The following is a 27,409-nucleotide window of genomic DNA, read 5'->3' on the forward strand; positions in this document are numbered from 1 at the left end:
TAGTTGGGGAGGACCAGATAGAATAGGTGAAAAATACAAACTAACATGGGCTGTGCTGAAATAGAGGCAAGGCTGGGTGCACATAGATCGGTGCTTGTCAGCAGTGACAAGGAAAGAAGAGCCCTTTGTCATTTCTTGGGAGGGATAAGGACCTCTTCTAATGGGATACAAGGCCGACTGAGACATGGGTCATGTCATTATCTGACCTCAGAGTGGATTTGTCAAAAACCTTTGGTCTGTTCTCAGGCCTGAATTGCCAGCCCTGCCAACCCCGCTCCCACCTCTACACAGTCTCCTTTAGTAACACCTGACATCCCTTTCCAATCAGATGTGTTACAGATGCTGATAAATTCTTGTTTTGTTTTGTTTTTCATGAGTAGTAAGTGGGGAGGTAAATCTTGCTGATGGATTTGAATCTCTCGAGCAGATTAGATTCAGAATGGAAAGTGAAAAGATTAGGTTTATAAATGACTTCGTTCAATTAGAAGCGAAGCTGCCCTGACAGGTGAGCACAAAATCAAACATTTGCAAACCGTATAGACAACACCAGACAGTGCCTGACATCATAGTTTCTGGCACACTCAGTTGCCTCTGAAGGTTCACTCTCCCGGTTCCCCACCAGAGATACCTACTCATTTTGAAATCCTGGCTTTAGGTCTTTTGTCTGTCTTGATACCAAATAAAAAGGCATCCTCTTTGCTTAGCAAACAATCACTGAGCAAGGGTTGGCACTGGAGGCTGGGCCCATGGCCCCAGAACGTGCATTGAGGCTCTCTTTACAGAAAACAGCCTTGTCTCTAGCATGGTTGAGTAAGAAGGGCACGGGGGTACAGGGGGTTGATGGAACCCCTCTCTAGCACCCTGAAACCAAGCTTTCACAGGTGATGTTGTTGGACCTGCCCCTGGTCCCAAGAAGAATTCTGAGACACCTGGGTCTTTATTCTGGAGAGTGATGGCCCAGGGTCTCAGCTATAGAGAGACGCCACCTCTGCATAAGGAATGACGGGGGAGTGTGTAGGATGTACCATCAGTGCAGGAGTGACCAAGCCTGCCAAGAGGACGGGGCCTCAGTGACAGAAAGCCAGGCTGTCTGTGTACTGGACTTTCCATCTATCCGGCTCCCTTTCCTCAGCCCTGGCAAAGTTGCCTTGGCCACCAGGGCAATTCCAATGGGCTGCCCGCTTAAAAACATGACAACCAGCGTATATTAATGCTCACAGCTATTCGAGGTTGAGTAAATGATCTCTTTTCCAAGAGCCTAATGCACTCAGCAATTGTCCGTGGCCACACGACAAATCCATGCCACATGGGACGAAAGCACAGACCTGTCCCACAGGAGCAGCAGGTTATCAGGTGACTGCTCAGTCACATGCCTACTGCTGCTGGTGAGAGGTGGAGCAGAGACTGGGCCTTGGAGCGTTGTTTTCCTGGGTTGCAGGGATGGAAACAGGGCCGTCAGTGCAGCCGTCCTTGACGTGGAAGGAGCTCTAGGAAGGCTCGGATCCAGTCCAGCACCAGGCCCGAGGAGCACCTAATCCAGCCAGTGGGTGGTGGCCCCACCTTGAATTTCAGCTTGCTAGCACTGTAGATAAACCTAATGACGTATTATCAGGCTTTAGCTCCAGACACCCATCTTACTCAGAGACTGCCACCCATTACTTGAAATCACCTCAAGCAGTTAAGCATTTACGAAGGGGTTTCTGTCCCTTCTCATTGCACAGGTGACTAGCTCCCAAGTAATTGCAGGAATCACTGGCCCAGCTGTGTCCTAATGGACTAGTTAGTGTTGCAGTTGCTGCCGCCCACATCCACTGGCTCGGGATCTGATGTCAGATGGCATTAACTGGGCATCAGAGGGGCCAGCTGTCCTCCTGCCTGTTGTAGGGCGACATGCGGAGGCAGGCTTCTCCACAGGGTGCTCAGGGCGATTTATTGCTAGGAGTAGTTCACTAACCTCATTAATAAGTACAGAATTATTATGCATTAATTAACCTCTTTAATACGTACATGAGTCTTAACAGTGCTGTTTCCTAAGGCTGTTGAAACAAAGTACCGTAAACTGGGAGGCCTAAGACAACCAGAACTTACCGTCTCATAGTTCTGGAGGCCAGAGGTCAAAAATTACGGTGTCACAAGGGCCATGTTCTCTAGAGGCTTTTGGGGGACAATCTGTTCCATGCCTCTGCCTGAGCTTCGGTGTTGCCAGGATCCTTGGTGTTCCTGGCTCATAGCTGCATTGCTCCCATCTCCGCCTTCGTCTTCACGCGGCCATGTTCCCTGGGTGTCTGTCTTCTCTTCTTTTAAGGACAGTCTTAGGGATCATCCTAATGACTGCATCTTAGCCTGATAACACCTGCAAAGACCTTATTTCCAAATTAGGTTACATTCACAGGTACCAGGGGTTAGGACTTCATCACATCTTCTGGGGTGACTTAATCCCTAACACAGTGTTACACGTATTCAATCCACAGGTGCCTGTGAGGATCCCATGCACAATGTTAGAGAGGAGGCGAGGGTCGGAGGGAGGGTGGGAGACGGTCAGGGAGCGCTTCAGGTGGCCTGAGTAGCGAGCTGCATTTCGATGGCGGGACAGAAGGACACGTGTGCGAGGGCAAAACAAGGACGTTTTGACCGTCGCTGGAAATACCGCTGTGGAATGAGTATCTTGCTTTGTCGTCTGTACTCACCTTCCTGTCCCTTTATTTGTGCAGATGGAGCAGCCAAGGAATGACCTCGATCTGGACCAGGATGCAGATCTAGCCTACAATACCCTGAAGGTAAGGCTCCTGGACTCCCCCTCCAGAGGACGGACGACAAAGCTGGGCACCAGCGAGCCTGGTAGTCAGCTCCAGTCTGTGAGGAGGGAAGCCATAAGCCCACGATTGCCCCTTCCCACACTTTGCAGTGAAGGAAATTTGGTATTTGCCACAAGGAACTACAATATATGTTAACAGGAGACTGTTCCCTCTGTTCACAATACTTCTGACACAAAATGTGGGGCTTTCCACACAAAACAATTCTCCAGTTCTCTGTGGACACCAGCTGGGTGTCCTACCACGTGTTCCTGGCACTGTCTACCTGGAGTTAGCACACACCCCCTGGCTAGGGGCTCAGTCCCATTTTAGTCACCGATCACATCAGTGGGTGCCCAGGTTACCCATGCTTCTGTCCAACTTAGCTACAAATAAGGGGTTCCCACCATGCCCTCCTCAGGGTCGATCTTTTGTGAGAATAGCTGGCAGAACTCAAGAAAGCCCTTGACTTCCCCTTACTGGTTAATGATAAAGGATTCAACTCAGGAACAGCCAAATGGAAGAGATGCAGAGCCTGCAGTCACTGCCAGCACCGTGATGTGCTCACCAACCCAAAGCTCCCAGAATCCCATCATTTCAGGCTTACATGGTGGACCCTTTACATGGGCATGACAGACTAATGTACGTACATTTAGCTCAGTCTCCAGGCCCTCCCCCTGCCTTTCTGGAGGTCAGTGGGTGAATCCCCCACTCACAGGGTGGTGCCCGCTTACAGCCAGTCCCCATCCTCCAAGAGTCGCCTCATTAGCAGAAACTCAGGCATGGATGCAAGAAGTTTATTATGAATAACAAAGATGCTTCTCCCACCCCTGTCACTCAGGATGTTACACAAGAATTTTAGAAGTTCTGTGCCTGGAACTGGGGCCAGAGACCAAATACAGATTTTTTATTATGGCCCATATATTTTACCTGCCTGATTTGGTTTCAGTGAAAATAAAATGTGGCCAGTGGAGTAAAACCATTTTGCAAAAACAACCAAGACTCACATGGAGAGATATTAAGGCAGGGATCCCACAGCATGTCCAGGGCCGGCCTTGTGGGAGGTGGTGGTGGAGGGTGGACGGCCTCTGTCCCGAGGGGACATGGGCCTGCTGTGGTCCTGTGGTGATGGGGGACTGGGCCCCCTGCAGGGAGGAGTGTGAGCAAAAGGACATCGCAGCAGCCCCTCTCCCCCGTTCCCACTCCTGAGACTCGGTAATTGGGAATGTATCCAATCTGCCAGGGTCGGTCAGGCTGGTCCCACGTATAGGAAGCAGCCCTGAGTCACGCCTGGTCCTGACCAAATTGGATTTGAAAAACCTGCCCCCAAGGACATGGGGGAGATGAGGCTACATGGGGAGGACCTATGACAAGCAGTGATTTTTGCTTAAACTCTGGATTCTCCTGATCTTTCAATAATGGGTAAAGGAACTCAGCTCTGGGGCAGAAGCATACTATCTGGGTACTGAGCTCAAGGCTTAGGTATGCTATCTGTGGGGTTCAGATCGGGTGGAGGGGTCCTCGGGCCAGTGACACCTGGCAGAGCATGGTCCCAGGAGGCCTGCGGCAGTGTGGCAGGGGTGGCCGATGGATGTCCTGGGCTCATGTCCCAGCTCAGCCTCTACAGAACTCACCATGAGCCTCCTCCACTCCATCCTCAGCCTCCACACTCAATCAGAAAAGGAAGATATACCCAGTGACCTCCTGGTCCTGTGACCGTCAGCTCTGTAATAAATGTGCGAGCAATGCCCATGTATCCACATTTTTGGATTTCTTTTTGGAAACTTTGAGTCTCATATATCCCACGACCATACCAGCAATGTGTGTGTGATCATCAGACTTTAAATGATCTGAATTCATCTCAAACACAAAGGTATTTAATCCCAAAAAATTTAAATACATTCCAAAATTGAGTTGCAGTGGTATTTGACTCTGAATATAGGTAGTTTTTCCTGCGCTGGCATTGACAGTTGGGGGCTTTCTGTGGGACCGAAACAACAAAAGAGTGTCCCTGGCCTGTTCTCTAAAACATTAGTCCATGCGATACTCCGGCATAAATAACTTCAGGAGAGCCTGCATTCCGTCTCCTCACCTGGAAAGTCACAAAGATCCTTCCCGTATTGAGGTTCTAGGAAGTCCTATGTTAAAAGCATATTGTTTAAAATTAACCTGGCGTTTCCACAAGGAAGGGCTTCACTGGCCAAATAAGCTTAGAAATACACTCAGATCACTTCTGGGATCATAGAGACATGGTGTCAGGTGCTTCACACCAATAACTTGGGGTTGTGAGTTCCAATCCAAGCTTTGGCTGCTGGCAGCTGCCAGTCAGAAGTCTGTGTGGTTCATCACAAAAATGGGAAAGCTGCTCCTGGTTTCTCAGGAGGACAGCCAGGTTGGTTGAGGAAGGTGGAGGAAGAGCCCCACCTGGGGAAAGGGCTCTGGATTCAGGGGGTGACGGTGTGTGTCACTTGGTCTGTCTTACAGAGGCAGGAGCTAGAGTCAGAAAATAAGAAGCTGAAGAATGACCTGAACGAGCTGCGGAAAGCCATGGCCGACCAGGCCTCCCAGAACAACTCCACCCACAGCTCCCCAGACGGCTACAGCCTCCTCCTGAACCAGCTCAAGCTGGCCCACGAGGAGCTTGAGGTGCGCAAGGAGGAGGTGCTAATCCTGAGGACCCAGATCGTCAGCGCGGACCAGCGCCGACTGGCCAGCAAGAGCACGGTAACAAGATGGCGGCTGCGGGTGGGCTTGTTGGAGTGACACCGGGTGACAGAGTTGATGTTTTTCTCACACATTTTTACCCATAAGGACCTTAAAACCTACCAGAGCAGAGTCCTTTTGCATGAGCAAAAGCAAGATACTTGCTGCCCTCCCAAGCAGGACCCTTCATGGGAGACTTGACTGGAAGTTTCTAGAATCTTCTAAAAGTTCTCAGTTTGAACATGTTCGAAAGGAACAAGGCACAGAAGTAGAGACAAGGGCCACAGCCCGAGGAGCCCTCCTGGCCTGGATTTCTACCTCATGCCTTGCCTCTTGCTATTTACTTTGTTTTTTGAGGTGAAGGAAGTTTTTCCTCTCTCTTAGTCCTCCCAGGGTGGCAAGTCCAACTTAGCATTTGTTCCTAATGTTTTCACCTTCTGCGACAGATTGCGGAGGTAGCAGGAGGGGACGGAGGCCACGTGGGTCACTCCTGAGCATGCACCCAGGGGCAGCATGGGGGTGGGGGTAGGTAGTAATGAAAGTGAGGGATTCAAAACTGGGAGATTTGGGTCCTGTTCTCTGGATTTGGGGTGCTTTCTCCTCCGGGGACTGTCCTTGCCATCTGAACCCCACCATTCCCACTCTGTGCCTTTCACAGCCAGGTCTTGTCATTCTGTGACTCCTCCAACGTGACTATTTTTTTTATCCTCACCTGAGGACATGCTTATTGATTTTAGAGAGAGGGGAAGAGAAACATTGAAATGAGAGAGAAACATCAGTCAGTTGCCTCTTGTATGTGCCCCGACTGGGGACCAAACGTGCAACCTAGGTATGTGCCCTGACCAGGAATCGAACCCTGCGACCTTTTGGCCCATGGGACAAGGCTCCAAATGACTGAACCATCCCAGCCAGGGCCCAGTGTGCTCCATTTAAAGTCATATCCCTTCCTGGGTTTAACTGCTGTTATCAGAAATGGTCCTGGGACCTTGTCTTTTTCCAAAGGCTGATTTTTATACTTCTGTCTGGATATAAAGTCATTTAAAATATTTTTTCAATTACAATTGACATTCAATATTATTTTGTTTTAGTTTCAGGTGTATAGCGCAGTGGTTAGAAATTTATATACTTTATAAAGTGTTCCCCCTGCCCTGATATTTCCAGTACCCACCTGACACTGTATTATAATAGTATTGACTCTATTCCCTAAGCTGTATTTTACATCCCCATGACTACTTTGTAACTGCCAATTTGTACACCCTTTTCACCCAGCCCCCAGGCGTCCTCCGCCCCCACCCCCCGCCGGGCAGCCATCCGTTTGCTCTCTCTGAGTCTGTTTCTATTTTATTTGTTCCTTTTCTTCTTTAGATTCCACATATAAGTGGAATCATGTGGCACTTGTCTTTCTCTGACTTATTTCACTGAGCGTAATACCCTCTAGGTCCATCCCTGTTGTTGCAAATGGAAAGATTTCTTTCTTTTTATGACCAAGTAATATTCCATTGTACATATGCCACCGCTTTTTACCCACTCACCTGCTGATAGACAAGTGTTTCCATAGCCTGGCTATTATAAATAGTGCTACAGTGAACATAGGGGTGCATATGTCTTTTTAAAATTTCTTCAGAGATATCAAGTCCTTTTGTGACCGTTGTTTGTGTAACCAGAGGTATTTCTTTGTCTCACGTGGGACCTTTAGGAGCCAGACATTGATGCCAGAACAAGTTGGCCTAACAGTGAAAAGCACGTAGATCAGGAAGATGCCATTGAGGCCTATCACGGGGTCTGCCAGACAAACAGGTAAGTCCCACCTCACGGTAGCTGTACCTGGAGGAAGCACTGGCCCCTCCACAGACACTGGCTGTGTGCTCAGCACCAGGGTCTTACCAGTCCTAGGAGATGAATGAGAAGCAGCAGACGCAACAAGCCCCATGGCCTTGGGAAACCTGCTCTTTGCTTTGGCAAGACCTCAGTAACACCAGGAATATCCAGAACCCAGACCCTCTGGAAGGATTCGGGAATGGATCTTCCCTGGCAGTGGTGACTGGGGGCTGAGGAAAGGGAGAGAGTGGCTTTTCTCATCGAGAGGGACATTGGCACAAAGCGGCCCTCCTATGCAGCTGTTGGCTGCAATGCCCTCATCACGCAGCCTCACTGGTGGCGTTCCACAGTGGCGGCCCCGTTGCCTGCCACTTAAGAGAGGAAACCCAAGCAAGGCATTACAGAGGCTGGGCAGGAGAAGTTGACCACTACTACCATATTGGCTACAATGAGATGGCCCTGGATTTTAATTAACCCGCCAGCTCTGGTCCCTCCTCAAGGATGAGCTACCCAGGATTAAGGCAAAAGAATGACCGTCTTAGGGAGGCAGCAGGGCCTGGGATGTAGAACAGAGCAGAGACCCCAGGTCATGTGGCAGAAGGCTTGAGAATGTGCATTCCAGAGTCCGGTCACTTACTGTTTGGTAACTGCTTCATAACCGCCCAGTGCTTCAGTTTCCTCTTCTGCGAACGGCGTGTGTGTGTGTGTGTGTGTGTGTACAATCATACTTCACACAGTGGTTGAGAAAAGTGGGTGACTTAGTCTGCAAAAGCACTTAGAACAGTGCTGCGTGTTAAGTATGCAAAATGTGAGCGCTGTGGTCTCCATTAGTACCACCTCTGCCTCCTTGTGCCTCTGTGGGCACTTATAGAAACGGAGCTGGCCTTTCCCCTGGCTACCTTTCTCTCTCAACCTCAACTCACTGAGTGTGGAGCAATCACTAAAGCAATTGTTAGGAATTGCTGGAAACAGCACGCACTTCCAGAAATCGTCAGTAGGTGGCACTGGGGTAGCAGCGTGAGGTCTGACGGAATGTCACAGGGTCACTGACTCCTTAGCGGTCTGATCTCCGGATCTTTTCATCTGGCCGCTTTCTGCACATGGGAGAACTGAGGCCCAGAAGGGCTGAGCTGGCTTGTAACTGAGTGAAGGTAGAATCCAGGAGGCCTGACCTCCAGGCTGGGCTGCCTCCAGCCCACAGGGTGGGTAATCAGAAAGGCCCCTGGGGGAAACGACATTTATTTGAACAGAGATGTATGTAACTCTTTTCCCGTAAGGACGGAGAGAAGAAAATAGAGGTGAATCTCACAAAGCTAAAACTCATCAAGGGTTAGTCATTTTAAATTATCTTGGGTGAAGATAAGAAGTGAGACAGGAAGAGAAAAGCAGAGGAGATGGTTAAAGCTTAAAGGAAAGGAAGCAGCATGTCTTCCCAATCTTCAGAACGGCACTGTTATCAGCTGTCAGGGATCCCGTCCCAAGCATAGGTTTTCCAGGAGCTGCTTAATACCCTGGATTTGTCTTCCTTTGCAGCAATAATGTTGGTGATAAAGTAAAGATAGCTTTTCTGGTATCTTAAAATAATTCCATTTCCAGCAAGCTCTGGGCTCAATAGGGAACTAGTATAATAGCCTGTGAACCGAGTTAAGTACAGAAAGGAGCCCTGCCTCTGGAAGAACCGGTTCCCCACCCACCGCCTGCCCACCTGGCGGTGACATTTGCGGGTTTGCCTCTCTTCCTTGGGGCTGAGTCCCAGCAGTGAGGGAGGACAGCCAGGATGGGAAGATCCTGGCTGATTCCTGGAGCCCAGTGGACGAGCATGTCTTGTTACAATAAGAGCTGCTCTGCCCTGAACACACACACACGGACTTCTCTCCTGTTTTCCTGTAACGGAGAGTGTTCTGGTTTAAATGGAAATTGTATCACGCATGGGTGATGGGGGACAGGGTTGGGAAGAACTTGCATACACTGAGTTTTGCTTAGATTTCTAGAGTGATTTGAAACACCCCCAAGCCCAATCACAGCCTCTCTATGAAGAGTTGATGGTCCCCAGGTTCAAAACTTTTTTCTCTTGGTAGCTTTCATAGTTATAGAGTTCTGTTTTGATTTTTACAGATATGTCTTTTCCATTGTTTTCAAATTGGGGGAGAGAAGCCAGTCTTGAAGGTCTGTTCTGGGAATAGCCCCACCAATATGTATAGCACTTCTAGTTCCAAAAAGCTCCCTCATTTCACACCTTGGGGAGGAAGAGAAACCAGCATCATTATGACCATTTTATGTAGGGCAAAACTAAAGCAAGGACTGGTCTTCGCCCCGGAGACTGACGGCTGCATGCAGAGGTGGCTGTTTGTGGAGCATCTCAGGGCTGTCTGGAGCCTGTCAGGGTGGCTCTGGGAGAGGGGTGGGATAGTCGGCCAGCAGAGTAGCCGTCCCTGCTGTTCTGGGCTGGCCTCAGTTCTAGGCATGCACTAAAGGTCACGGAGCTAGAAAGGAGCGGGTGTGTGGCCAGGGCTCAGCTCTGGCTCCAGGAACAGAGTGTGTTCCATTGACCACCGGCCACTTCCATCCAAGTCTTGCCAGGCCTGTAGAGCTCCAAAGTGAAATTTAGGGTGCATTTCTTGGGTCCCTGGAAACCTTCCAGGCCCTCTTTACCCCACAGGTCCCATGGAACAATAGGAGGCCCTTGGCACCGACAGTAGCTTTGCTGTTGCCACCTGGGCTTGGGCAGGAAAACCTGGGGTGCTCTTTCACCCCCTGATGGACCTGCCCAAGACAGTGGAGACCTCATTTTACCAGGAAGGGGCATGTGCAGCTGCCTTAGGATGGACTTGGCGTTGACCGGCAGATGCCCCAGGTGTTAAAGGATGTCTTGCTCAGAATGGCAAGACATTCCCTTTGTTTCCCCAAGTTCTGTTGGTCCTGAGCCGCCGGCTCCATTCTGCCTACCCTAACCCAGTGGCTGATCGTATTTGTGCACGACAATTCTCCTTCGTGTGGCCAGGCCTGTTGTGTCAAATGTTTCTCTCTGGTTCGCGGTGGTGGGGTGGCCACCTGCCATTTTCAGAGATCCCAGGAAATCTGGGCAGTTGGATAGAAAGCACGGGTGTGAACTAAAAAAATAAAAACATCCACAGAGCACAAAGTGATCATTTTAGAAATGGGAAACTGACCTACTCCCAGCTGGCAGGAACCTCGCCTGTTTCTGTCCACAGGGAGACAGGTCCTTAAACCAGGCAGAGGGATGGGTCCTGGGTCCTCATTTTCAGTCTTCACAAAGGGAAAGCAAATGCTATCCCAGGCTTCTTCTGGTGCGTGACCCTTACAGTTAATAAGGTTATATAATGGGTTATGTAATTAAAAATATAGAAGGAACCTCTCAGATAATTCAGCTGAGCACTTCCACTTGAGACGTGGAGGAAGTGATCAGCCCCGGCCACCCCACTAGCTTGTTGGCGGCAGAGCGAGGAATTACCCCCCAGATGGCTGGCTCACCAGCCAGTTTCTTGCTCCCTCCTGCACTGGGAGACCGGGCCTGCTGCTTTTTTACGTGCCTGTAGCCCCTTAGGGAATGCGGCTCAGCACAGCAGGTTCTCATGAGTGAGTGAGTGACATCACGTTGAACAAATTCCCATGAGCTGAGTTGTTTGGGGTTTTCCTTCTCTCACCACCAGGCGGCGCCCCCTCCCCGGCCTTCACCCCTATTGGTGTGTGAGGAGTGGGAGGAGGGAGAAGCTCCTACTAGGATTTGGGTTTTCTTTCATCTGGGAACAAAGGATGGACCTGGAGATGGTTGACTAGTTTTTAATTTACTCGTGTGCCTGACTTCCTGAGCACTGTGGGTTGCCTGGGCTGCAAGGTCCCTACTTTTATCTTTGTGCTTAACACCGGGCATGTCTCAGAACTAAGAACTGTGTCTCCTTCTGAGGCTGGTGGTGCGGGAGGAATGCCAGCTTCCTCCCTGGGCAGCCCAGCAACACGCATGCACCTCCCTGGAGAGTGTTAGGACTGGAGTGTCTGCTGTCACAGGAACCACAGGGTTGCAGTGACCCTGGAAGAGAGGCCAGCAGCCCCCTGGGGTCTGGAGGGTGGCCGGAGTGAGGCAGGGAAAGAGCTCTAGACTCGGGTCAGGATACCACCTGACTGCTAGTGTCTGGGTGTGTCAGGCAAGTAGTCACCACCCTGCTGTCCCCCCACCCACACCCACTGTGAGGGTTGGAGTGAAGGGTCCCTGTGTTCCCTTCGGCAACGAGGCGGTCACCTTCTGGGCCCTACCCAAGAATGATTGCAGCTGAGCCTGAATTCCTTCCAATGGGCCACCCTTTTGGTTTAAGCACTAGCTACTCAAAGGCCCTACCTAGTTCAATGTTAAGTGGTGATACCTGAGGAGGGAAGGTAATAAGGTATCAGCTCCTCTTAATTAACATAGCCCGGTGGGGGGGGGGGGTGGCGAGTCCCTTCTGGGTGTGCTGGGATAAATGGAACAGCTGAGCACAGAAGGGAGCAGCCACAAGTCTACAAGCAAAGGCAGTATCGGTATCGCGAGGCCTGGCCTGGATAATGGTTCAGACATCTGTGGGATGTGAGTCCTGGATAGCAGAGGTGCCCAGGAGAGACCTGTTGGCAGTAATCCCCCACCCCCACCCTGCCCAGCTAAAGAGAGAACAAACCGTTACAGTGAGTGCAGACCCAGGGGACAGAAGCCAAAGAGTAGCCCCCGGAAGGATGCTCACCGCTTCTCCCCCGCCCCTCCTTTCCGTCAGATTCCGGGCGGGACCTGTTGTTGACATGAGCAGCCTGGGTGTGACCCACAGGGGCTGGGGCCTTCTCAAGGCTGAGCTTGGGGAACTGTCGTAGCTACACCCCTGGATCTCACACACAGCCTGACAGGCAGTGCATGGGCTGACCATGGCCAAAGCACTCCTGGGATGGTTGTCCTTCCCCCCAGGACTTAGGAAGTGGTTACCGATCCTTAGAACAGGTTGTGCGGCTTCAGCTCCCGCTGGGAAAGCTGGGATCCAACCAGCAGGCTGTCCGCCAGGAGCAGGGGGCAGAGAGGACAGGATCCTGACGGGTTTGCCTGCCACTCACCACCCAACCTCACTGGCCTCTGAACATCTCATGTGCCCAGGGCTGGTCGTGGTGGCAGGTACATGAGTGGAGCCATGTGTGACATGCATCTGGCCTCCTGAGCGGCCCTGCTGGCGTCGGGCCAACACTGAGCAACTGGAGAAGGCAAAAGAGTTTGCAAGTGGAGGAAACACGACTAACACAGCCCCATCCCGAGGTCGAGGGAGAAAGTTTCACTCCCATTCTGCTCGGCACAAAGGTTTTCTTAGCTGTTTCTTTTTGCAAGACTGCAGCGCAGGTTGGAGTTGAGATAATATTCTTTTGCCCTTAAGTAGTGACAGGAAGGAGATGCCTGTTGGAAAGCAGATGAAATACAATATTTGAGTCTCCTTCCTCACCCTTACTGAGCCAGCGTCCCGGGCTGCTCTGCTCAGTGTCCGCGGGGCCTCTCCTCCCTGCGCTGTTTGCGTCTCCTGGGTCTCCCTCTCTGCTTCCGAAGAATCACTCCGGTACAAGGCAAGGATGCCGAATGAGGGCTCGGAAGGGGCCACCCAGCCTGGGCTCCTGCTGCTCACGGACTTACTAACCCAGTGCCACCCTTTGCTTCGGCCACGCTTTCTCATTCTGCGAGGAGGAGCGAGTCCCACAGGGCAGTGACTGGGACCCGGGAGGCCGGGGTAGGGTGGTGTTTGCAGGCACCCAGGTGCTGAGACCCGAGAGGAAGGAGGGGAACCCGAACTTCCTGAGCCCTCCCTGTTCTGGTTTCCACACGTTGGCTGGAATCGCCTTGCTTTCCTGGGTTCTCTGCCTGCCTGTCTCTTCCCTCTGCACTGGATGCCCTGTGTTTTTCTGTCCTTTATTTCTAGCAAGACTGAGGACTGGGGCTATTTGAATGAAGATGGAGAGCTGGGCTTGGCCTACCAAGGCCTCAAGCAAGTTGCCAGGTCAAACACATGCCTTTCTTCCTGGGTCTGCTTTGTCTGTTCTGCCTGCTTGCGTCTGCGCTTGCTTTTCAGCTGGAGTGGGTGCAAAGGCACGGGGCACAATCCACGGGGCGTGCGCGGGGGGTGGCCCTTCCGTGTGGGTGAGGTTGGGGACGCTGCTTGTGTGGGTCAAGGTGATGGCACTCGATGGAATGAGTGGAACGAGCCTTGGAAACCAGCTGGGCCAACTCCCTGGCCTCTCTATGAAGGGACAGATGTGGGAATTTTACATGGCGGCAGGCACGCAGCTGCTTTTGGAACCAGGCTGAGGAGGAAATTTAATTCTGGGGCCTCTTGAGTCTGTGCTGCTTCTGTGCTGCATGTGGACCATCCTAACTGCAGGATCAGCTGAGAGCATCACCCAGATTTGTGCTGTTGGCTGTGCTCCAAGTACAGGGCTCCTGGGAGCCTGCCCCCCATCCTACCCCGCGCAGCATGCCCACTGGTGTCCTCCCGCCCCCTCCCCCCGCAGCATGACTGCTGGTCCCTGCCCCAGTGACTGCCTGCAGCTGACAACCACTGACGAGCCCTGTGCTCCATGTGCTGCGTGTATCAGGTCTGACCCTCGCCACCCACACACGGGCGAGGGCGCTGAAGCTTGCTGGGTTTAGGGAACTTGCTGAAATGCAGACGATCCAGAATTTGAACCTAGTTCCATTTGATTACAGAGTCTGAGTCTGTAACCCATTGGCCTTCAGCTGTGGGTAAACAGTTTAGCAAGGGAGGTTAGACATGCCCAGAAGTAGCACAACGCCATGGTCACACCACACGTTTATTGCCAGCGTGTGGCTTTGTACATTTGAGACTCCCAACAATAGATGGGGCGGTGGGCTTCAGGCTTGTTTCCCAGAGAAGGAAGCTGAGCTTCAGTGAGGCGGGGAGAGTTAGAACCGGAGCCAGGTGCCCTCACGCACCTTCTTCAAAGCTCCACCTGCTGACGATATGGCAGAGGTCCCACCAGAGCAACATGAGCGTCTCTTCCTGGGAAAAGGAAGTCCAGGCCAGCTGGTTCGTGAGATCGGTGTCTGCCGGCTCTGGGTTCAGGGGTGACCCCACCACCTGTGAGCAAGGTGACTCCTGTCTCCATTTCCTCGCTGGAAAAACATGCCTCAGAATAGAAGCTGCTTCACTGGGTCACCACAAGTTTCAGGGTAAACACAGGCAAAGCACTTTGCACATAGCTGGCATGTCGTAAGCACAGAACAAGTATTAGTGGCTATTTCTGTTATGATGCCTATTATCCAATAAGATTAGATTGCTGTCCCATCAGGAAGTTTGTTTTCTTGGAAGGCGGGACCCATGTGTGAAGCTCAGTAACTCATGGTTGTGTAGCAGCAGATGAGAGGTGGCTGGAGGCCTGAGCAACTGAATGCATTGATGAAACAGCACAGGCTTCCTCACCAGGAGAGCTGGCTTCCAGAACCTGCTCTTGCCGGCTCTGGCCTCCAGCTCTCCCGGCCTTAGTTTTCTCACCTGCAGGATGAGGTGTCTAGCCTGACCCCTGGGCAGGGATTCTCTGACCTTGCGCAGACCCCGGGCTAAATCACCCAACTACAGTTTACATGGAGAGTAAGAACGGTGTGAGTGTCAACTCACACATCACGAGCTGATCCCCGGGGCAGAGTGCCTACATCCCAGCTGTTCCTATTCTGCCTCCAGTTAAATTTAACTCAGTGGTGAGTACTGGAGCCTATTGTAGTCAAGAAGGAAGGGATCCGAATATCGTTTGTCCTCTGGTGCTGATGTAATTTCCAGATTTTGCTCCATGGTCCTCACATCATTGCTTTCCTGTGATGAGCGGAAAATTCAGTCTTCCCTCCACCTTTCCGTCCTTCACCTGCGTTACTTTGTGGAGAAGCCCCTGGGAGCCGAGCATGGCACCGGGTGCTGCTTTGGAGCCGACTGTGCAATGGGAAACGTGGTTGCTTCCATCTGGGAGTTGACAGTGGAGACTTCCCCCTCCCCCTTGCTCCCTTCTCTCTTGTGGCAATGATCACCTCCAGGAATGACAGAACCATGAAAGCATGGTGCCTCTTCGCCTCCCTGCCCTGCGAGCAGCCAGGGCTCTAAGAGCTGTCTCCTAGGCACTTCCAGCTTCCCCACTCTGCCCAGCTCTGGTCACATCTTGATCTGCACCCCAGGGAGAGACGGGTTGACGTTTCCCCAGGTGGACCATGTCAGGGTCCATCCAGAGCCTCCTGCCTTGCTTTCCCATGAAGTTGACTGAATCAGGAATTCTGTTCCGGTAACCAAGTCCACGAAGATAGCACCACCGCCTTATTAGTATTTAATTTCCTGAAGGCAAGGCTGTTTAGGATCCCTCATTAAGTTCTTGCCTTTGCCCAGGTAACCAGCATCCCCTGCTCTTGGGCCTTTTAGACTCAGTCTTCTGAGTTTTGGGATTCTTCCCCAGCCTTCTCCAGATCTTCTCTAGGTCTCTCTGCTTCTTGTCATGATGGGGGAAGAGGAGGGGTATTTAAATAAAGTTGGAGATAAAGTGGGGGTAATGGTGGTGACAATAAAAAGAAAAGGGGCTAATAATTTGCATTTCTAAAGCCTGCAGAGCAGCTACTATAGTGAGAATATGGAAATAGTGATTTCTGTCTACCAGAGTTTTATCTTAGGGAGATTCTCGTGAACTTTGGGGCAAATGTGGAGGCCTTAATTTAGGTGATGCTATAAGAAATTTATTTCTGCTGATGGAACAGTGTGTTCAAGAATGAAGAACAAGAAAAAGAGGGAGATCAAGATAAAGGTCCGTGACCAGGGCTGTGTGTTCGGCCCTGGCTTCCCATCCTCCGAGAGGACAAGCTGGCCTGCTTGCCAGATGAGCTGTGCAGATCTGTGCCCCCCGGCATCCGGCTGTTGGGTTCATGCAGTTGCTGCTGCTGCTGCTGCATGCCTGGCCGCTCCCCTGTTGCATGTCCCTCTGGGGCCCCTCACTTGGGGGCACTGACCTGAGCCCCACGGTCACCTGCCCTCCTCTCCCTGGTGCAGGTTGCTGGAAGCCCAGCTGCAGGCCCAGAGCCGTGCGCATGAGGAGGAGGCAGAGTGTCTCAGGGCCCAGGTGGAGGCCTTGAAGGAGGAGCTGGACAGGCAGCAGCAGACCTTCTCCCAGACTCTGCTGCTCTCCCCGGAGGCCCAGGTGGAGTTCGCCGTCCAGCAGGAGATGTCTCGGCTAACCAATGAGAACCTGGTGAGTAGCCATTGCCCAGCAGATCCCAGCTCCAGAAAGTCATGTTCTGGAAGAAGATGGGACCAGAGATGGCTTTAGCTGAATGGACCAAGTTCATGTCCTTGGCCCAGTAGCGGGAACAGAGAATCCAGACACCAGCCAGCCAGCAAGGGTATGTGGAGATAGCTCAGTCATATATTGTGGAATCATGCACCAACCTCCCCAAAACCTGGTGGCTTAAAAGAACAAGTGCACTGTGCAGTCGGGCATTCTGGCCAGGTGCAGTGGGCATGGCTCATCTCTGCTGCACTACCGTGGGCTGGGGCCAGAGGACCAGAGGCAGCCTCCATCCCGTGCCTGGGACCTCGGCGCTAGTCGCTCCTCTCCACGTGTGTCTCTGTCTCCAGGTGCGCCCTCTCATCCACTGGCCTGCCCTGAGCTGCTCTCCATGGCCACTGAGTCCCAAGAGGACGAGAGCAGCAGCAGGGAGGCCTTTAAACCCCGATGCCGGAACTGGCGCAGGGTCACTTCTGCCTCTTTCCATTGATCAAACAAATCCTGCAGCTGGGCCAGATATACTGTGTGTGTTGGGGGCAGGGGCTGGGGTAGACTCTTCTTGCTAGGAGGAGTCATGGGAGGGACTGTTGGTGGCCCTCCTTGCTGACAGCCACCAGAGAAATGGAAGGCAGTCTATCCTCGGCTCACAGGTTAGGAAGGGAAACAAGACATGTTAGTCCGATGATTCTACATGGGACCAATAAGTGTTACAGAAGAAGACAGACATGTAGCGGAGGCAGGAGGCATGACAATGTCACCCATGATGGCATGCAGAGGAGGGGGAGGCGGGTGGACACAGGCATGGCACAGGAGTGAGGGGTTAGGGCAGGTGGCACAGGAGGGCAACAGCCTCCTGGAGCTGAGTGTGCCCCTGGCAGAGCAGCAGGGATCGCCCCAAAGCTGCCCTGCAGGCTCACCCACCAGCAGAGGCGCCAGTCCAGGAGCATCTCCCCTTAATGACCAGGTGGCCCCATGTGGTTGGCCAGTTCACTCAATCCAAGGGGCATAGCAGGCCCTGGACCACAGGTCCCTGAATAGGACCTGGATACAGATGATCTGCCTTCCGCTTTCCCTCTGTTTGTCTCTCTCTCTATCTGCATGTCACTGTCTGTCATACACAGGTATGTAAGTAGGTGGCTTTATGGAAAGGAATATGAATATTAAATTGTTGGACTGGCTTCTGCCAAGTGAAAGAGGCAGCAGTATGGGAGATGCCTTTGCTAGCACATGCTTCTGAAAGGAAGGCCACTGACCAATCACCTTACAAGGAGGGCTGTGTCCCATGCAGGAACCATACTAGGTCACAGGACAGCTTAGGAGTCAGCACTAGGGGCCCAGGTGTGTGTCCTGGGGCCTGAACAGGAGTAGCCCGGGTCGTGGTCAGGTGGGGATGAAGAGACAAGGAGAGCGCAGCTTGCAGTCTGGTGGGAGACTTCTTTTAGAGCGTAGTCCACGCTATTGCCCTGGCAAGGCCAGGTCCATGAGCAGAGCCACCAGGGCAGGGTTTCCGGGTTCTCTGTTCCCCAGCTGAGCAAATATTAGCACTTCCTATGTGCTACCCACAAAGCACTGCCACCTGCCTGTGCCCAGGGGTGCTGGATGCCTGGGGGTGCAGTCTACAGGACATAGCTCCCACTCAGGTGAATAACTTCCAGCTGGAGTGACCCCCCGGAACACACAGAGTTGTGTGGGAGGGAGGATATGACTGTCTCCGGTAGTCACTTGGAATGTTTAGAGAGGTCCGTGGCAAGCTCATCTGTCTCTGAGGTTCCTCATGGGTTGAAATCATCCTTTCCTTTCTTAGGCCATCCGTAATTCTAGCCTCTAGGACTTTGGGCCTCAGTAGCTCCCCAAGTTCAATATCCACTGTGGCCAGCACTGTGTTGCCTTTCATTTGTCCTAAATTTGCTGAGTGCAAGCTCTGTTAAATTTCTTTTTTTATTGAGATAAACGATTGAAGTCCTCAACAATGTCTGTAGCTCAGTTTGGGGTCCACCATGCCGCAGGACTGAGATTGAGGGTTTGGCTGACTCATCCGTAGGCCAGCCTTCCAAATCTGTCAGCCAGGCATGGTCCACGGTGGCCTGTTTGCTTCTGTCTCCGTGGCACTCCTAGTCACAGAGGCTGTGACAGTGGTGCAGCTCCCTGCCTCCCACCAGAGGGCCGTGCCCAGCTGGAACAGGGGTGGCATGAATGCTTCTTCCAGGTCCTGGTGGGCTGATTGCTTCCAGTGACCCTGGGTGCTAGGGATAAACAGCCACAGAGGGGCATGGACAGGGGCTCCAGGAAACCTCACTGGCCTGCTGGCTCTTCTAGCTGAGTGTCTTCCCCACCCCCACCCCAACTGTCACACTGTCCCTTCCTTCCCAGGGCACTGCCCACACGTGTGGGATGCCCTAGGCTGAGTATCTCTGGAGGTTGGCATGGCAACCTGAGGACTCTTGGCCTAGGTAGCCCTGAGGTTCAAGAGGGCACCAGGCAGCCCAAGCCAGGAGTGGGTCCATCTGGATTGTGAGCATGAACTCTGACCCACCTCCCGCTGGCTGGGTCCAGACCAGGGAGAGGTGAGCTGCGTGGGGCGGGCCTCCTCTTCCCAGGTGGCTGCCTCCAGATCCTACCCTTTGCCCTCCAGGGTGGGTTCAGGAATGTTCTCACACCACACCCTTCTGCTTTTAGGACCTTAAAGAACTGCTGGAAAAGCTGGAGAAGAATGAGAAGAAACTCAAAAAACAACTGAAGATTCACATGAAGAAAGTCCAGGACCTGGAAGGTGAGGTGTGTGTGAGTGTGTGTGTGTGTTGTGACGTACAGGTGTGCTCGGCCACGCCTGCTCCTCTGTGAACTCCCTGCCGGCTCCTGGTGCCTGTGCCGGCAGTCACGGACCCAGCCCCTCAGAGCCCAGGAGCTCGGCTTCGCTCAGTTTGCCAGAATCTGGACTCAAGACACACAGACACAGCAGGTTCCAGACTGGATCCTGGCCCAGGAAAGTCAGACGGAGATTTAAATTGCTCCTTCAGAAACATCCAGAATGTTCCCTCCCTCTGACTCCCTACTGCAAAACTAACCCTGTCACTCCCCACCCCCTTTGCACATGCCATCTTGCTTGGGACCCTCTCGGTCCCTCACCAGTTGGCTACCACCTGGATACCTGCTTCCATCAGCTCAGGGGCCGCGTCCCCAGGGCCAAGTCCCGTCTCTCACTGTCCTGACACCATGTGCCTGCCTACGGGGCACAGCTCCCATCCCAGCTGTCACTTGTTCACCACCTGCGTATGTCCACCTGCCACCCTAGAGGAGGCTCTGAGAGGGCAGAGCTGAGCTGGCTGACCTGTTCGGCCCTCCTGCCTCCCTCTCCGTTTCTGGATTTTTCTTTTCTAGTCTTCAAGTTTCCATGGTCCTGATTGCTCAGGTGGTGGCAGCAGCAGCTGCTGCTGCCTTTTAGAAAATAAATGTATGCTGTATTGAAATTGCGCCATCTGGAAGGCCTCTGACTGCTGTCCTCGAAAGCACCTGTGTGCGCCCCTCTTGCCCGCATGACCCGCTGTCTCCTCCCGTGCAGCCGCCCAGACGCTAGCCCAGAGCGAGAAGAGGCGCCACGAGCTGAACAGGCAGGTCGCCGTGCAGCGGAAGGAGAAGGACTTCCAGGGCATGCTGGAGTACCACAGGGAGGACGAGGCCCTCCTCATCCGGAACCTGGTGACAGGTCAGGACCCTCGGTGGCACCCACCCCCTCCCTCTGCCCACCCACCACTGCAGACACCCCCCTTCGTCTCTTCCTTCCCTGCTGTCCTCCACGCCCTGCACAACCCTGCCCACTGTCGCGCTCCCCTCATGCACCGCTCCCACCCCCTGCATTGCTGGTGAGTTCCTGGCTGATGCCCGATAGGCAGGGGTCTTGGGAGCCGCTTTCCTCACCAGCCCTGGGACTGGTCTGTCACTTATACATGTTCCCCCGCCTTGGGTCTCATTCCCCATCTGGCTCCATACCCATCTTCCCCATGTAACTAGGTGCCCAGCCTAGGGCAGCGCCACCTGCAGAGCCAGGGGGCGAGCCTTTGAGCCAAGAGTACTGGGTGGAAAAGGGCGGCCTCACAGTGGGCTGGTCCCCCAGCCCCGAGCCAACCTTCCCCGTTCCCGTGGTGCCTTAGTTCTGTCTGTACAAGGGGAATGAGGATATGGGCCCCGCCCATGCCAGTGCATGAATGTCACAGTGACAGAGCTGTGGCCAAGGCGCAGCACCCTCTCAAACACGGGGAAGTTGAAGTGGCAGCTTTGGCAGGGGCCTTTGAAGCTCAGATAAGAGTAAACATTGTTTCAGAGAAATTTCAGTTTATTGAGGTCCCACTGCTGAGCGCTGAGGGCCACAGCAGAACCAGCGTGACTTCGGCCTAGCACTGTGCTTTCCAGCTCTTTATCTTGGGCGTTGATAGGGGTGGAATATTGTGCTCTTTTTGTAAAGAATAAATTCCCCTGCAGTTGTCCAACAGTTAAATGGGACATAAGTTCAGCTAAACTTCATTAAACTTACTGCATCTTCATCAAATGCTGCTAAGACTGAACTTTTCATAATGGAGACTGCTTGTGCCATAATGGGGGGCCCCTTCCCACCACCATTTCCCAGGGGCCCAAGGCAAGGTCATCTCCTGCTGAGCTGCCTGAGCACAACATCCAGTCACCTTCCCGCCAAGAGACCCCCGTCCACCTGAATGTCAAGACGGGGCTGACCGCCTCTTAGGTCTCCAGCCCTAGCAGTTGCTGTGGAGGACCGAGAGAAGGGAGCCCTGACCCCTGCTCCCAAGATGCCAGCGTTCCGCTGGGCAGACCTGCCAGGCCCAGCAGGCTGTGGGAAACCAAGACTCGCTCCCCACACTCTCAGGTAGAACACCCCAGATAGCACAAGCTGTTTGCAGTCTCCGCATGGGCCAGGCTTGATGCAAGAAGCTGTAGGTTGAAAGTATGGGCTTTCCAATACATTTTCTCTGAATAAACGTTACTGGCATTATAATTAGAGCCAAGGACCAAGCCACAGCCATCTGTTGACCCATAAGCTGCCCAGATGTTAACCATGTACCCCAGAGTGTTAAGGCCTAGACTTAGCATTTACCCTGAAGGGAAGGATGTATTTGAGGCGACAGTGTAACCTAAGTCCCAACCAGAGATGCGGGAAGCACATCCCCAGCCCCCGTCCCAGGATCACCCTGGCAGAAAACTTGAGGATGTTGCCCCTTCTCCTCCCTCTGGCCTACCTGCTCATGGAGGGGAGGTGACCTCCCCTCAGTGTCATACCAAGCCTGGAGGCCTGGCTGGGCGGAGGTTGGGGTGCAAGTAATGAGTGTGAAGACTCAGGGCTGGGGATACAGGGCTGGGCCACAGTGAGCTCACCTGGGGTCTGACACTCCAGCCCCCCACCCTCTTCTCATCTTGCATCTTTCCTTGGCACTGGGCCTCCCCTCCCACTGACCCCACTCCTTCTGTCTTCTCCTCCTCCTCCTCCTCCCTCTCCTCTTCCTCCCTCTCCTCCTCCTCCCTCTCCTCCTCCTCCTTCTCTTCCTCTTCCTCCTTCTCCTCCTCCTCCTCTGAGCTCATACCCCCACTCTCTGCTCTAAGCCTGGCAGGTTGCCTTACCTGGCTTACTCTGGAATGGATAGCAATCTGACAGCTCTTCCTTGGCCCCCCCAGGGGCTTTGGCAGGAAAGGACCAAGAGGCTGAGTGGGAGTCCACAGTTCATGGGAAGAGTCCAAGCCCCTTCTAGTGCTGCCAGAGCACTCCTGATGGGGGCATGGGAAGCAGAAGAGAGTAGTTGGGAGACAGAGTGGGTTGGAGCAGTAGCTGTCCCTGTTGCAAACTTAGCACTGGCCAAGAGAGAGGCTGGTGAGACCCATGTCAAGGGGTGTCACTGAGGAGGGGAGACCAAGCTGATCAGCAGCCTCTTGCACTATCAGCTCTGAGACTGTGTGGGCAGGTGATGCCAGGTGTCTCGTTTCTGAACTGACAGCCAAATGGGTTGGAGGCCCTGCAGGCTCCTCACTGCCCCCTCACTGGCTCCGCCTTTGGGAACGAATAGTTTGCCAAGTTCTCCTGGGACGGCCCTTGCGTTGCTGCTGCCAAAGAGCCCTTTGTGCCCAGAGCAGCAAACGGTATTGGGACTTCTGCCCAGCCCTGTCTTCAGCAGGCCCCTGGCCGCAGCCTCCTCGTGAACACCGTGGCCTCAGTTCAGCAGGGAGCTGCCCGCGAGCTCTTGTCTCCGTGTTGTTGGACAAGGCGTTGGGAGCCTGCTTTGACGTTCTAGACGAAGTGAGCAGGAACGTGATTTTGTTTGGGGTTTTTAACTAGTTTCTGGAACAAGTGTAGTCAGGGCTGGAGGAGCCTGTGGCTGCCTGGGTAGGACACGGCTTCCCCCTAGTCCTCCCCAAGCCTCTGCGAGCGGCTCCTCTCAGTGCGCTAAGGAAGGTGCTGGAAGCGGCTGCACGTCAGGCCAGGCTCTCAGCTGCAGCATCGCTGCAGACCTAACCCTCCCGTTTGCTGCCGTCAGAGCTGAAGCCGCAGGCGCTGGCGGGCACGGTGCCCTGTCTTCCCGCCTACATCCTCTACATGTGCATCAGGCACGCAGACTACGTCAACGACGACCTCAAGGTGCACTCCTTGCTCACCTCCACCATCAACAGCATTAAGAAAGTCCTCAAGGTGAGTGTCCCACACTGAAGGGGGCAATTCGTGGGGGGCTGAGTGGAGCCTGCACCGCGCTGTTCTTCCCCGCCTCTGGGTTTTGCAGTAGCGAGTTCTCCAAAGTCTCTGCCGGGCAATGACAGAGGCACAGCAGCAGTTTCCCATGTCCCCAGTGCTCCCCGGCCCAGAGAGGGACGCCCGGGCTCAGGAACGGCAGGAAGGCCAGAGCTCCAGTGAGCCCTCCGGCTGCGCCCTGCTGAGCCTCCAGGAGCCCCGGTGCCCAGCCCTGTTAGTGGGGGACACCCATCTTCATCCAACTGAAGTGATGTTCAGGGAACCAGCCTGAACACAGACCCTCTCCCAGACCTTCCCAAGGGGGCGGGGTGCCTGCTGCCCAGGGCAGTGGCACAGGACAGGGCTGTGCACAGGACACTGAAGGCAGAAGACTTCACGAATGGACTGGCAGCCACTGCAGGGCCAGGCTGGCCACACAGGGGGCCAGAGGTGGGGGAGTGGTGAGACTTTTTATACCCCCAGCAGGCTCAGGCCCCGGGTGGCATTCCCCCGAGAGACCGTTACCTTCATTTTCACTCATGCTGCCACTTCAGGGTGCAAGCCCTCCTTGAAAGCAGGGTCCAGCCCAACCCTGCCACCCACGGGGCCGTGTTGCCTCCTGTTTCCCCTCAGAGTGGGCCACAGCCAGCCTTTAACACCCGGCTTCACGCCAGCTTTGCGTCATAGCTGTGCCCTCCTCCCCACCATGGGCTCTGTAGGCTCTCGTCAACTCCCGGCTCTAAACATAATGTACGTGTGGGCAACACTCTTTCGTGAGCTCCAGCTGGGGGGCTGCCATCTAGGTGAATCTATGATTGACTTCAAATGTCACTTCCACGGGGAAGCCTTCCCCATCACCAGGCTCAATTAGCATGCCCAGCCCCACCTGACACTTTCTAGTCAGCCTCCTTATTTCGTTGTCCTCAGAGCTCTTGCCTCTGATATTTAAACAATGGTCATGGTTACTGACAGAATGGGTCCCATGAAGTCACTCATTTTAGTGCAGAAACTGCTTCATAGCTATTTGGAATGCTGAACGGCCTTTCTCATTTAGTTACGTTTTGTAGCCATTTTTCAGAGTGTTAAACCACGGGACATTTGACCTCTAGATAAATGGGATACTAGAATATTCCACAGGCATGTTGGTTTACTGAGAGTTCAGACCTGCCAGGACCTCTAGCCCGGGGCCGCTGTTTCAAGTCTTGTTTTCTTAAGCTGTAGAAGCAGCCTGTCCTTGGTGCGCACGCCACCAGCCAGGGGGCCGCGGGAGGAGCCTGTGTGCCACTCCCAGTAGTGGAGGAATGGTCACACGGCCCCTTGGCAGTGGCTCTTGTCTCTGTCACTGGCAAGTGCCTGCCTGTCATCAGGTCTGCTTGGGGCACGCTGGGGAAGCATGGGAAACATGGGAAGAGAGGCACTGGGTCAGCATTTAACCAATGGGAACTGCTACTCCTAAAGAGGAATGTCTTCCTTTTCACAGAAGCACAATGACGACTTTGAGATGACCTCGTTCTGGCTCTCCAACACCTGCCGCCTGCTTCATTGTTTGAAGCAGTACAGTGGGGATGAGGTGAGCGCTGAGTGAGAAGCCCAGCCCCTAACGTACGCTTAAAAACTAGTCAGGTGCTCCAGATCCTGTAGCAGTTCAGTCCTCGTTTCCTTGGGGACAGCAGTCTGTTCCAGCTCAGAGCCCACAGACCACTACAGCCTGTTTGGACCACGGGTGCTTCTCCACTAGGGGGAGACCACAACATCTGCGGAGCCCTCTTATACCTAGGGCCATGGGTGTGCTGTGCTGTGCCTGGAAGCTAGACGCAGGAACCAGGCAGGCCCCAAGGGTCCCCAGGGTCCCCAGGGCCCCCCGAAGGCACCCTCAATCAAGTAGGTAGAAGTAGGAGATGAGTTGGCATAACCCACCATTCTGAGAGCACCTGGGACGCTCCAGGGAACCCTGTGCCTTTGCTTGTCTGAAGCAGCCCTAGGAGGCCCGTTTCAGTGACTCCCAGGAGAAAGTCTGCCTGTCTAGTGTGTGGGACTGTCTCCTAAGCCAGCTGATTAGTTCATCCATTTAAAAGCGCAGAGAGGCGCCGAAGAAAAGAGGTACAACATGAACAGCTACTACATGTGTGCGCACTGACCTGGAGGCCCAGTGTCGTGCTTCTCTCCAAACCTGATTCCTTGGCCTGTGGCCCAGCGGGCCTGGTTACATCATGTTCTGCTCTGGACCCAGCCTTTCCTAGAATTCACCATTCCCAGCACTGGTCCCTGAAGGGACTTCTCCCACACTGTGCATTCAGCGCAGCGACCTAGCGACACGCGGCGTGTTTTCACTCCCGTGTCAGACACCACCCACTCCCAATCCCTGTAGGTCTCCTTGACTTTCCTTCACCCCTTCCTGCCACACAGCTTGCTCTCCGCCCTTCCTAAGGTCAAGATGTGGTATAAATCAACGTAGTACAACAATTTTTAAAGCTTATCTTTATTCTGTCTTTTGTGCCACAGCAAGTTTGACAGACTCTTCTGCCTGGGATGCTAATAGTACATTCTGTCCCAGTCAGCCTTATCTTCTTTGGAATGTGACATGACAGGGTTCCACTGAACATCCTGTACATCCAGAGAGAAATAGGATATGCTAAAGGTGCCTGGAGGCCCCACACTCCTGCTAAGCGGGACAGACTGCAGCAGCTCAATAAAGCCAGCCTCTCCCTCTGCAGGGCTTCATGACCCAGAACAGCGCCAAGCAGAATGAGCACTGTCTGAAGAACTTTGACCTCACTGAATACCGCCAGGTGCTGAGCGACCTCTCCATTCAGATCTACCAGCAGCTCATTAAAATCGCTGAGGGCGTGCTGCAGCCAATGATAGGTAAGCTGGCCCAGGGGCTCTCCAGCACTCATCTCGGGGTCGGAAGTGAGGGGAGGGTGTGGTAAACCCTGCTGACCTTTAGGGAATGGGGCACATTGGGCACAGCCTCCAGGAAGCAGGGCCTCCCCAGGGAAGGCCGCTGAGGAGGTGCATGCTGAGCACGAGCTAGGAAATTCTCAACACCGTCCCATCCAAGTACACAGTGCTCAGGTGGTGAGAATATAGATCATTTTCCTTTTTCTCTTTTTCTGTAGTATGTTATTTTTCCCAAAACCAACTAATTTTCACAGGTAAGAAATATAAATTCCAAAGGTATAAATAATATACAGTGAGAAATATGTAATCCTCTTGCTCACATAGATACTTAATTCATGAAAAAAGCGTTGGGTGTGTTCACGTGCGGGAAAGCAGTAGTGAGCGCTCGGGCAGTAAGCGCTGCCGCACCCTCCCTTCATGCAGAACAGCGCACTTGAGCACTGAGCATGCGACCAGAGCTGAAAGATAAAAGCAGTTCCTTCCTAAGGTAAAAATGACTCACTGCTCCATGCAGGCTGGGGGCAGAAATGCTTTCCCCAGCTGCTTACAACGTAAGTAGGTTCGAAATGAATTCCAAGTAGGACAGCGTCCTTCATGCCATCCAGAAATACATCCTTGGGATAAGGTTCATTTTCAATCCTTCTTCCTGTCTGAAAATTTACTTGTGAGGCACCCATTTATTTCTGCCAGACACAGGGCAAACTGGGATACTTCAGGACCCAGAATAATGTGATAGTTAACAGCACCAACTCTGGAGTTGGACAGGCCCGGGTTCAAATCCTGACCCTGCCATTTCCTAGCAGTGTGACCTTGGACAAGTTATTTAACCTCTGTATGCCTCCATTTCCTCATCATCAAATAGGTTGTTGGAAAATTAAAATACCGAAAAGGAAGTACCTGGCATGTTGTCAGGCTGTGCAATAATTATGATAGACCCGCTGACCAATATTTACATGGTCAGAGGCTCATGTGGAAGAGCTGTCTGGACATGCGCAGGATGGCCTCTGGGTCCAGGATATAGGGGCAGGGGCAGGACATCCCAGTTTCTCAATCCTCAAACTGTGGAGTCTTAGCACAGAATCCAGTACAGAATCGAGTTGGTACATCTAAGTGAAAACTGGGTCAACAGCTACCTTATTCCACAGAGACCAACACATTAGAAATTCTCTGCTGAACGCAGTCAGTTGTGAGT

General features: G+C 53.2%; 1 protein-coding gene across 2 annotated transcripts in view; it reads left to right on the forward strand.

Annotated features, from left to right (window-relative positions):
* Positions 1-27,409, forward strand: part of MYO5B (myosin VB) — a 297,557-nt gene that overhangs the window by 265,170 nt on the left and 4,978 nt on the right. Inside the window, exons 27-36 of one of the 2 annotated variants that reach the window (XM_090285530.1) lie at positions 2,712-2,777; positions 5,277-5,516; positions 7,192-7,292; positions 13,247-13,324; positions 16,361-16,559; positions 19,272-19,365; positions 20,155-20,298; positions 23,129-23,280; positions 24,797-24,886; positions 26,031-26,181. In XM_090285530.1, coding sequence (XP_090141656.1) covers positions 2,712-2,777; positions 5,277-5,516; positions 7,192-7,292; positions 13,247-13,324; positions 16,361-16,559; positions 19,272-19,365; positions 20,155-20,298; positions 23,129-23,280; positions 24,797-24,886; positions 26,031-26,181 — 1,315 coding nt within the window. The remainder of the gene's footprint in view (positions 1-2,711; positions 2,778-5,276; positions 5,517-7,191; positions 7,293-13,246; positions 13,325-16,360; positions 16,560-19,271; positions 19,366-20,154; positions 20,299-23,128; positions 23,281-24,796; positions 24,887-26,030; positions 26,182-27,409) is intronic. The other variant, XM_090285531.1, reaches the window with a different exon arrangement.

The sequence above is a fragment of the Furipterus horrens genome, unplaced genomic scaffold (assembly GCF_987537825.1).
Source record: "Furipterus horrens unplaced genomic scaffold, mFurHor1.1.pri manual_scaffold_8, whole genome shotgun sequence".
Classification (NCBI taxonomy): Eukaryota; Metazoa; Chordata; class Mammalia; order Chiroptera; family Furipteridae; genus Furipterus; species Furipterus horrens.